Source organism: Conger conger, chromosome 2, assembly GCF_963514075.1.
Source record: "Conger conger chromosome 2, fConCon1.1, whole genome shotgun sequence".
NCBI lineage: Eukaryota > Metazoa > Chordata > Actinopteri > Anguilliformes > Congridae > Conger > Conger conger.
In genome coordinates this window covers 86,366,480-86,378,374 of record NC_083761.1, presented here as the reverse complement: position 1 = coordinate 86,378,374, position 11,895 = coordinate 86,366,480, and the positions used below count along the sequence as shown (strand labels likewise).

The 11,895-nt window shown below is 40.1% G+C and overlaps 1 protein-coding gene across 1 annotated transcript; it reads right to left on the bottom strand.

Moving 5' to 3' along the window:
• Positions 1–6,255: 6,255 nt before the first annotated feature.
• LOC133122602 (zinc finger protein 436-like) lies at positions 6,256–10,713 on the bottom strand. Its single transcript, XM_061232654.1, has 2 exons — positions 10,271–10,713; positions 6,256–8,354 (listed from the first exon to the last, which is right to left on the bottom strand). The coding sequence occupies exons 1-2, from the start codon at positions 10,397–10,399 to the stop codon at positions 6,840–6,842; spliced, it is 1,644 nt and encodes a 547-aa protein (XP_061088638.1). The 5' UTR covers positions 10,400–10,713; the 3' UTR covers positions 6,256–6,839.
• Positions 10,714–11,895: the final 1,182 nt, after the last annotated feature.

Genomic DNA, 11,895 nt, shown 5'->3' with positions numbered 1-11,895 from the left:
GCCCCGGCCGACGGGGATTCGAACCCAGGACCTCCTTGCTGTGAGGCGGCAGTGCTACCCACTGCACCATCCGTGCCGCCGCAGAGAACAAATCAATAGATTATTTTGTCTTGGTTGATCAAGTACACATGCAGCGATTCAAAAAGTGGAACAGTCTACAGTGGCTATACAGGTAACATGCAATTTGACTCTTCAATTTGAGAAAACAGGGGTGTTTATGGGGTATGAAATGTCAGAACAGCAGAGTCTCTGACCTCCTTCAAGCGGAGACTGAAGACCCATCTCTCCAGGCTACACCTTTCCCTCCCCAACTCACCACCATGATTAGCCATAGACTTTAATGGCACTTATGTATAGATTGTATAGATATTGTTACTTGTATAGGTATTGTTGTTTTTGTATTCTAGCTGCAAGCGTGGTATGCTAGTTTGACAGTTGATTGTACTCTTAAAGGGTTCTGATTTTCTGCATGTTTACACTACGACTCGGAACTATACTGTCCTCTCAGGTCTTTGCACTTGTTCTTGTGTTTAATTAGCACTTTGTTGTACGTCGCTCTGGATAAGAGCGTCTGCTAAATGCCATGTAATGTAATTTAAAAAAAGAGGATTGTTCCAAGTATTACAGGCCATATTCGGCACCGGCTTGGATGAGATTTAGTCGGAGACTATAGCGCTCACTCAAGAGGCGCTTTTACATAGTAAGCTACATTACATTACATTACATTATTGGCATTTGGCAGACGCTCTTATCCAGAGCGACGTACAGTTGATTAGACTAAGCAGGAGTCAATCCTCCCCTGGAGCAATGCAGGGTTAAGGGCCTTGCTCAAGGGCCCAATGGCTGTGCGGATCTTATTGTGGCTACACCGGGATTAGAACCATCAACCTTGTGTGTCCCAGTCATTTACCTTAACCACTACGCTACAGGCCGCCCCTGTAAGCTACTCACAGCAGCCCCCACATTCATACACAAAGTCATGAGCATATATCCTCTTCTCCCTCCCTAAAACATGTGCTCATTTGCAAACACAAACAAATAAATAATTATTAAGAATGTAAGAACATCGGAAGAATTTTGGTATAATTCTGCAAAATGTTACTCGAATTAAGGACACAAGCATGGCATGGCATGGCTCATTTAAACAATCACATTTATGGACTGCATTGTGAAGTGCAAAGTTATATTTAAAACGATGCATTAATCTTTTCATTACTTTCACACTTTAGTTTGTGCAGAAGGAAACATGCTTCAGATCGATCTCCCTTCTGTATTTACGCAATCCTCACAAGCAGCTGAAAGGATGCTTATGTGGGATTGTTCTTTGGTTAAGTGCTTGCATCAAGATGTGATTCAAGATCAATAATCCTATGTCATCCATTAAGTCTCATTGTCATTCAGAGAAACAAAATTAAGCAATTCAGTAAAAATATTGAACATTAAAATGTATATTAACCATTTATTCCACAAAAGCATCTGATGATAATCACAAGTGGCTGAAACATATAAATGTGGAATCAATGCATTCTATTATTTCTGCTTTTATACTATAAAAATGGGAAACTGACTCAACACAAGAAGAGACTTTTCATAGAAAATTGACACATTATTTAGCGACATTTTAACTCATTAAAATATTATTCATCATAAGCAACTTAAAGTTGGGTCAGTAAGACGTTTTCAAAATCCTACAATCCAAAAATAATTGCTACAATTACGCGCGCTTTAACAGCCACGAAAGACATAATGTGCTCGTAAAAGGAAAGCTACCAAAAAAGCAAATCGAAGAACTCCAAAAGCATCACAATTGTGGGGAGAAGAAACCTTACCACTTTTCGGCGATGACACAATTACTTCAGCTCAGTCGTTTGTTTAACGGGATGTAGCCTATACTACACAGAAAGAAAGTTTTCGGTGGCACGTGCAAGTTAAAGCTTTGTGAATCAGATAGCAAACGATAAGAATTCAGTAGCGGAGGTCTAATCAACGGAAGCTAACCCAAATAAATATTGAACTTCCGGTGCAGGGGTAAAGACGAGCGTCAAATTAAAAGCTCATTTTATGTTTTTAAACCGTCCCCCATGTTGACTCGTGAGATTGTAGTTGCCATCAGAATTCTTCTGACTGGGCCCAAGGCTCATTCCAATCACTTATGAATTTTTTCTTGGCCCAAACCCCGAAATAGATCGAGGTCCGCAATCTTTTAGGATATTCCAACCCGTTAAATGTCCCTTCTAGGAGCTAGAAGCAGAAATTAAGAACTGCCCATTTTTCTTTGAGCAAGGAAACATCAGCGCATCTTTTGCTGTACTATTTTTGGAAAGCTTGACGTATAGATGATTGACCTGTGGCTCCACCTCTCCCCATCTTAACTTTATGTGTACTTTAAAGTATACCAAATATACTTAAAAATGGGCCAATTTTGTCTACTTATATACTCGTTTTTGTACTACCTAAACTAGTAGTACACTTAATGTTTTCACCATGCACTTGAAGTATGCAATTTTTTTCATAAGGGACAGAATTGTCTAAGAGTTGGGAGAGCAGTATTTGTGACAAGAATACATTTCTACTAAGGTTGCAATTTAAAATGAATTGAGCTGATTAAGTGTATCACCTATGAAGGGATGAAGTGATCCAGTTTAATATCATTCTGGAGCTGATTCCACAACCATGGAGCATAAGAAATCTCTTTCCAAATTCTGCGGACGGATGGGGGGCTTTAAAAAGTGGCAGGTTCTGGGAGCGGAGGTTGTAGGAACTTGTTTTCCAATAAAAAAGGCTATTTAAATAGCCAGGAAAGCGAAAATTTACATTAGTCCTTTTAACACAAAGATTGCTCGCTGCCATATAAAATCAAATGCATTGGTGAATGCAAGTTTGCTGTTACATAAAAATAAAAGTAATTTTATAAAACGGAATCTGATTGGTTCATACAGCGATGCATTTCCTATGCACCGCTGCTGTCCATTCTAATGCTCGTTTGCAGTTCCATTTCAAGCAGCCATTCGAGTCAAAATGAAAAACCGTTAGATGCAAGGCGAAACACATCACCTTGCTTGCTTCCAAGAATTAGCAAGCAAGCAAGCACTTACACACTGCCTCCACTTCCAAGTGATTCAGAAACTATCCGATGCGGGTCTTGATTTGCGAGAGAGATGTCTGTCTGTAAACAGGCAGAAGGGCAAGAGCTTTACAGTCACCAAAACATGGAAACTTGTAGACCGGAGGAAGCCAGAGCAGTGTTTGTCCAAATAATAAAACGAGTAGACCTATGCAATGTGATCTCACTAATGTTTGACAGTTTTCGGCACTTGCACAGAGGTTCAGACTAGTTTGCAAGCTAACTACCAAGTGAGTTTGGCAGAACATAGCCAAATTGGCACTATTTACAACCATGCGGGACCAAATTATGCTTTATTAATTAAACTTAATCAAAACTGTTTTCATTGGATTGTGTAGATGGGCAAATCTACCAAAAGGTGGACTTGGACCAAGAAAAAATAAAATAAAATGATATACAGTACTGTGCAAAAGTTTTAGGCAGGTGTGAATACATGCTGTAAAATAAGAATGCTTTCAAAAACAGAAATGTTAATAGTTTATTTTGATCAAATAACAAAATGAATGAACAGAAGAAGTGAATGAACAGAAGAAAAATCTAAATCAAATCAGTATTTGGTGTGACCACCCTTTGCCTTCAAAACAGCATAAATTCTTCTAGGTATACTGCACACAGTTTTTGAAGGAACCCGGCAGGTAGGTTGTTCCAAACATCTTGGAGAACTAGCCACAGTTCTTCTGTGGATGTAGGCCTCAAATGCTTCTGTCTCTTCATGTAATCCCAGACAGACTTGATGATCTTGAGATCAGGGCTCTGTGGGGGCCATACCATCACTTCCAGGACTCCTTGTTCTTCTTTACACAGATGATAGTTCTTAATGACATTGGCTGTATGTTTGGGGTCATTGTTCTGCTGCAGAATACATTTGGGGCCGATTAGATGCCTCCCTGGTGGTACTGCATGATGGATAAGTATCTGCTTGTACTTCTCAGCATTGAGGAGACCTTTAATCCTGACCCCAACTCCATTTGCAGAAATACAGCCCCAAACTTGCAAGGAACCTCCACCATGCTTCACTGTTGCCTGCAGATACTCATTCTTGTACTGCTCTCCAGCCCTTCGGCAAACAAACTGCCTTCTGCTACAGCCAAATGTTTCTAATATTGACTCATCAGGCCAGAGAACCTGCTACCATTTTTCTGCACCCTAGTTCCTGTGTTTTTATGCATAGTTGCATTTGGCAGACACTCTTATCCAGAGCAACGTACAACAAAGTGCAAAGTGCACACCCATGACCAGGGAAAGACCCTAGAGGGAAGTGGTCCATGAAGACCACTTATATCAAATTATGCAAAAATACAAATACGCAGCAATAGAGCAAATGGGGAAGGGGTAGTAAACACACGCTACATTGAGTACACGTATGTTTAGAACTTTCACTTGAATTCATTCTCAGGTGCCTACTTAAAACAAATATTTTGGTGAAGCACTTCAAAGAATACGGTCATACAGGCATTTCACCTGCATGACTTCTCATGTGGCTATTTAAGTTAGATAATTGGTGAAAGCACTTCCCACAATTACTACATCTGTAGGGCTTTTCACCAGTATGAATTCTCAGGTGGGTATTTATTTGAGATATTGTGGAAAAACACTTCCCACACTGAGAACATCTGTAGGGCTTTTCACCAGTATGAACTCTCTGGTGGGTATTTATTTGAGATATTGTGGAAAAACACTTTGCACACTGAGAACATTTGTAAGGCTTTTCACCTGTATGACTTCTGAGGTGTTTTTTTAAATCAGATCTTGTACAAAAATATTTATCACACTCAGCACACTTGAATGGCTTTTCATCTGTATGAGTTATCTGGTGACTATTTAGATGAGATATTTTGTAAAAGCACTTCCCACAATTAATACATTTGTAGGGCTTTTCACCTGAATTAATTTTCAGGTCGTCATTTAAAGTACATTTTGAAAAAAAACATTTCTCACACTGTGTACACTTATATGGCCTTTCACCTGTATGGATTCTCAGGTGTTTAGTTAAATCAGTTTTTGCATGAAAACATTTCTCACACTGTGTACACTTATATGGCCTTTCACCTGTATGGATTCTCAGGTGTTTAGTTAAATCAGTTTTTGCATGAAAACATTTCTCACACTGTGTACACTTATATGGCCTTTCACCTGTATGGATTCTCAGGTGTTTAGTTAAATCAGATTTTGCAGGAAAATACTTTTCACACTTCTGACACCGGGGACACTCATAGGCCTCCCCTACATTAATTTCATCCTCATTCCTATGAATTTTCTTATTTTTAAAGAAATTCAAAAGGCTTGGGTTATTACTTGAATTTATGATCGTTGTTCGTTGACAATGTAGCTGCTTGCTGCAACCGTTTGTACTTTTCCAGACAATTCTGGTCTGATTATTCTCAGTAAGAACACATTTGATATCCCCACTGATATGTTCTGCCTTATGGTATCCTCCATCTTCAGCCTCTGTTTTGATTTGGTCAGGATGCAGATGGGTTTCATATCCCAGCTCTGTCCTTTCAGGGCTCTCTGGGTTCAAATCCCCGTCGGCCGGGGCCTCTCTGTGCAGAGTTTGCATGTGTTTCCTCCGGGTACTCTGGTTTCCTCCCACAGTCCAAAGACATGCAGGTTAGGCTGATTGGAGAGTCTAAATTCCCCGTGGGTATGAGTGTATGAGTGTATGAGTGTATGAGTGAATGAATGGTGTGTGTGCCCTGCGATGGACTGTGGGTTAAGATAATCGATGGACAGATTATTGTAGCTGTGGCTTGTGCGCTTAGAAACACAATGGAGCCAAGTCACAACACTGAAGAAATCCCCTTTCAAATTTGAGGACAATATCACCAAAAATGTGTATTCTGCATTGTTTTTTCTAATCTATGTCTGGGACGTTTTCCAAAAAGGACATTTGGAGACCCCAAAAGGACACTTTTTATCCTGAAAAAAAGTGTTTGCACTCCCCCCCTCCTATCACCCTCCCCTACCTCTCTGTCCCAAACTCACTCTCCTTGCAGCTGTCCTCAGACGGGTCAAGAAGATCATAAAAAATAAGTACAATAATCACAAACCATCTGGTAAACTACTATATTCATTAAGATCCATTGATTGACGTTTTTGTCAAATACCATCAACAAGTCAAACACATTGCATAACATCACATGCTATTTATTATTCAAAAGCATTACGATAATGTATTTAAATGCTCACCAATATAAAATGGGGTCAAGTCACTAAAAATTGGAACTCCTCTATTTAGACGTAGGCATCACAACTTTATTATAATTTTTTTTCGTAAAACGTCAACCTTTTTTGGCATAAAATCTCAAGAAATGTTTTTGTCGAAGTGCAACAGACTCCACAAGCGTATTGAAAATGTTAGTTTTGTTACGCAGGCGATAAAACGCTGTGTTGACTTATGCAAGCCTAACAAACTATACACCTTTGGAAAGAAACTTCCTTTGCTAAAATGTTTTTTAGTAGACCATTAAAAACCACTAAAAACCATTTTAGCGAAGGAAGTTTCTTACAAACGGATTGGGGTAACACATTTTCTCTGCAACTACATCACAAATACTGTTCAGAGGTGGTTGTAGTTTGGCTCATCGTGTTTGAGAGAGCCTATACAAAACGTAGATAACAGCAGTCCTATGTACAAGTACTCATCTAGAGAAATTCTAAGTAAACAATGGACATGAAACAATGGTATGAAAATGCTGATGGACTGAGTACCCTTCTAGGGCCCTTCACTTGAATGAATCATCTTATGGCGATGTAAAGTACTTGCTTGGGAAAAACACTTCCCACACTGAGCACATTTGCATGGTTTCTCACCTGTATGAATCTTCTTGTGTCGATTTAAACTACTTTTTTGGGAAAAACATTTTCCACACTGAGTACATCTGCACGGCTTTTCACCTGTATGAATCATCATGTGGCAATTTAAAGTACTTGTGTGGGAAAAAGACTTCCCACACTGAGTACATTTGTAGGGCTTTTCACCTGTATGAATTCTCTGGTGGCTATTTAAATGAGACGTTTGGGAAAAGCATGTCCCACACAGAGTACATTTGTAGGGCTTTTCACCAGTATGAATTCTCTGGTGACTATTTAATTGAGATATCTGGGAAAAGCCCATCCCACAATGAACACATTTGTAAGGCTTTTCACCTGTATGAACTCTCAGGTGTCTGTTCAAATAAGATTTTGTATTAAAACACTTCTCACATTGTGTACACTTGTACAGGTTTTCACCCGTATGAATTCTCATGTGTATGTCTAAATAAGATTTTGCTTTAAAACACTTCTCACACTGTGTACACTTAAATGGCGTTTCACCTGTATGAAGTCTCATGTGAATGTCTAAATAAGATTTTGTACAAAAACACTTCTCACATTGTGCACACTTATATGGCTTTTCACCTGTATGAATTCTCTGGTGGCTAATTAAATGCGATACTGTGGAAAAGCACTTCCCACACTGTGCACACTTGTAAGGCCTTTCACCTGTATGAATTCTCAGGTGTGTATTTAAATCAGAATTTGTACAAAAACGCTTTCCACACTGTGTACACTGGTATGGCTTTTCACCTGTATGAATTCTCTGGTGTCTATTTAAATGAGATAAAGTGGAAAAGCACTTCCCACACTGTGTACACTTGTATAGCTTTTCACCCATTTGAATTTCACCTTCTGGCTCTCCTGCACATTGGAATGGTTTGTTCTGGCCTTTGCAATGATCACCAGCCCCAGTCATCACAGTATCCATCAGATCACTCACTAAATTTTCACTGGATTCATACTTCATTTGATCAGATTTAATATCAACACATTGAATAACCTGCAAGTCACTGATGTGTTCTGCCTGAAGGTATCCTCCATCTTCAGTCTCTGTTTTGATTTGGTCAGGATGCAGATGGGTCACATATCCCAGCTCTGTCCTTTCAGGGCTCTCCGTCTTAATAAGATCCCCAGTGTGGGTGGAGCCCAGATCAGCTTCTGTTTTTATCACTGATGTGTGTGTGTGGTGTACATCGCTGACTCCGCTGTGTGCTGTAACACACTCTGGCTCCAGTGTGTTGAGTCCTGGTGCAGCACACTCTGTCTCTGACTCCAGTCCACTGAGTTCCTCTTCTTTCAGTCTGATCCTGTGCTGCTCAGTGAGCTCTGGTAGTGTTGTCTCCGTGTCCTGTCTCAGACAGACTCCTGCCTGCATCATCCTGCTGCTCAAAGGTGTGCAGAAGTTCAGCTCCTGGAGGGAAACAGGGGAAGGTATTTAGGTTGAATCAAGTCCTACTACAGCAGCTGATGCATTCTTTACACTCTGCAGTCCTGCAGATGCCTGACTGACCACAGGGGGGCGCACTTGCATTATGAGGTGGGGGAAGCCCTCTCCTGGGACAAACCGAGGCCGTCTTTGAATTTACTAAATAGTCAATGATTTCGGCTGTCAGCCATCTTGTTCCAATGTCCATAAAACAGAAATCAACTTTTACTCACTTTTTTGGCACTGGAAATGTCCCACAATGCAAAGTAAAATTGTGAACAACAATGGTCACCACAATGCTTTGCCAACTGCCCTAACTTTATTATACACAAAACTTTTTTTTAAATTGTCTTCATAAACTGTGAGAGAACACTTAAAATAACACCTTTTCACTGAGTACACATACTACAACCCATCTCCCCCTACACAATTGTACAGAACATGGGTTAAGAAGAATACTACTATTGGCACTTTTTTGTTAATAGACTTGGACTGTGAATCGTAACAATTAATGGGGGTTTGTTGTTGTTTTGTTTTGAATAAGCAGTGCCAAACAGAGTTTCAGTTTTTTGTTTTAAAGAGCTCAGTGCCCAGGAGAGGAAAATAAACCAGTAGAATCTCCTAAAAAAAGTAGTTCTGTGCAGAGGGACCCAGCTATCATGGCCAGCCAGCTGACACACAAAACTGAATGTAGTTAGCTTATAACACGGCAGCTAATTCATGTTACCAAATGCTGGCCAAACAGTTGATTAAAGGTTAGCCACCAAGGCTAATCTCTCGCAAATCCAGTTCAGCACAGCAGTAGGCAATCCATGCACGTCTCCTCTTGCCCTCTTTCTATTGGATCATAGAGTGTATGAGTTCAGTGGGATGGACCATAGAGTGTATGAGTTCAGTGTAATGGACCATACAGCGTATGAGTTCAGTGTGATGGACCATAGAGCGTCTGAGTTCAGTGTAATGGACCATAGAGAGTATGAGTTCACTGTATTGGACCATAGAGTGTATGAGTTCAGTGGGATGGACCATAGAGTGTATGAGTTCAGTGGGATAGACCATAGAGTGTATGAGTTCAGTGGGATGGACCATAGAGAGTATGAGTTCAGTGGGATGGACCATAGAGAGTATGAGTTCAGTGGGATGGACCATAGAGAGTATGAGTTCAGTGGGATGGACCATAGAGAGTATGAGTTCAGTGGGATGGACCATAGAGCATATGAGTTCAGTATATTGGACCATAGAGCGTATGAGTTCAGTGTATTGGACCATACAGTGTATGAGTTCAGTGTATTGGACCATACAGTGTATGAGTTCAGTGTATTGGACCATAGAGTGTATGAGTTCACTGTATTGGACCATAGAGTGTATGAGTTCACTGTATTGGACCATAGAGTGTATGAGTTCACTGTATTGGACTCATGCTTTTCAGATACAGCACAGAAATAAAAAGGGTCCAAGCCCAGAAGTGGCCCAGGGAGTTTTTACAATAACAAACAGACAAGCCAGGTATTGGGCAGAAGTGAACACAGACACAGGCTGCCAGTGTATCATAGTAATGACTGAGCATGTTTGCTTTATAATATTTTCAAGGTAAAAATCCTGCATAGTATGCTGAACTAGCTATATGGTCTTGTCACTATATGCAGCAGATGTGATGATGTTGAACCATTAAGAAAGACAATGTCTGCTGTCTTAATTCACCGTTCATTTAGTACATCATTTAGAGCACTATACAGTATGGCCATTCAGTAGATGGATGACATATTTGTGAGTGGTGAGCCATTTCAGACAGAGAGAAAAATACTTCAAATACTTCAAAAATCACTTCAACTACCACTGTGTGTTCTTTTTAGTGTCTCCTTATTTCAGAGTGGAAGAAAGCCATTTCTCAAGTACCCTACCTGAAAATGTGTGCAGGTTTGTAGTCGTGTTTGTTCCAGTGTAGCTTGAAACTCCAACCAAAAAGTAGAGAATAACATCAAAACATGAGACCTTGTAGAGCAGCCTGAAGATGGAGCAGGCCATAGCATGATGGAGAGGAGAAATAGCCTCTGTCCATTCACATCCCTGACATAGGTTGAGAAGTTATTCAGAATTGTATTATTTTATTATATTAAGCCGGTTCTACTATTCATATATTAAGGGATGTACTAGCTTTACCAGCGGAACGTTTATGATAGCCACATGGCTAGAAAACTGTAGGCTATTGGTTACTTTCCAGATGTAAAATATGGTTGCGATTGAATAGTTGGAAACAATGGCAGCGGTTTAATTCACATCCGGAAGATATCACCAATAATCACACTAATACCGACCTAAATGGACATGGATAGCAACCAGCTAACGTTAGTTAGTTACTTTCGGGAAAAAGGCTACGCCGTTGTTCACAAGATGATTAATTGGTCATCTCTAGCCTACTTGTTATTCTCCTTCAGTTTCAGTTTCATTGGCCGGGATGCGCATAATGTGGACACGAATTCATTGATTCAATTGCACTGTATTTAATGTTGACAAACGCCAATTTGACATGTTGCTAGTATTCCCTCATGTTCGAAGAATTAATTTACTGAACAACCGGAAGGGCAAAACTTAGTGATATCTTTAACTCGTTGCAATCTTGCTGACCTTCTCATCGTGAAGCAACGTTGGGTATACTGCTGGAAAAAGGTTATGAAACAGCTGGTTGCTGACCAGTTCAGACCAGACCAAATAATACAATCAACATCGTTTTCCAAGCGCAACAAAAATAATACAATCAACATGGTTTGTCCAGCGCAAGCCGTTTTGAAGTAGCTGGTAGCTAGTAATTTCAAGATAGATTTTACAGCACAGCAATAACTTTGTTCTAACTCTAAAATATATTCTGCAAACAAATACACTATGCTATGCTAATACTAGCGAAAGGAAAGTACCCTGACACGAAGAGGGATAACAAAACCATTTTTTGGGGGGGAAAGAAACTTACCTGTATTCGAGAGCTCAATTACTTCAATTAATTCATTTAATTCCACAGCAACGCAATTCTCAGCGGCGAACGGACCCTATGCGTGTTGCTCTTCTGAACCATCAAGCGAATGACAGTAGAGTCCAGCGGTGTGAACGTACGGAAGTTAGAAGAATGTGAAGGAAAAGTTACTTCCGGTAATATCTGTAGCGGAAAATTCGCAATAAAAGTTAGACTTGACCTTCCCATGGAAGACTATCATCTGCACATAAACTCGTGAGCACGTTTTTAGGTTGACCTCTACACTGGCTTGTCAATGCGAATATTTAATCAGCCAAACATGTGGCAGCAACTACATGCATATAAGCATGCAGACGTGGTCAAGATGTTCAGCTGTTTTTCAGACCAAATGTCAGCATGGGGAAGAAATGTGATCTAAGTGACTTTGGAATAATTGTTGGTGCCAGAAATTGATGAGCTCCTGGGATTTCCATGCACAAAAATGTCTAGAGTTTGCAAAGAATGGTGCAAAAAACAAAAAATCCAGTGAGCAGCAGTTCTGTAGACAGAAACGTCTTGTTA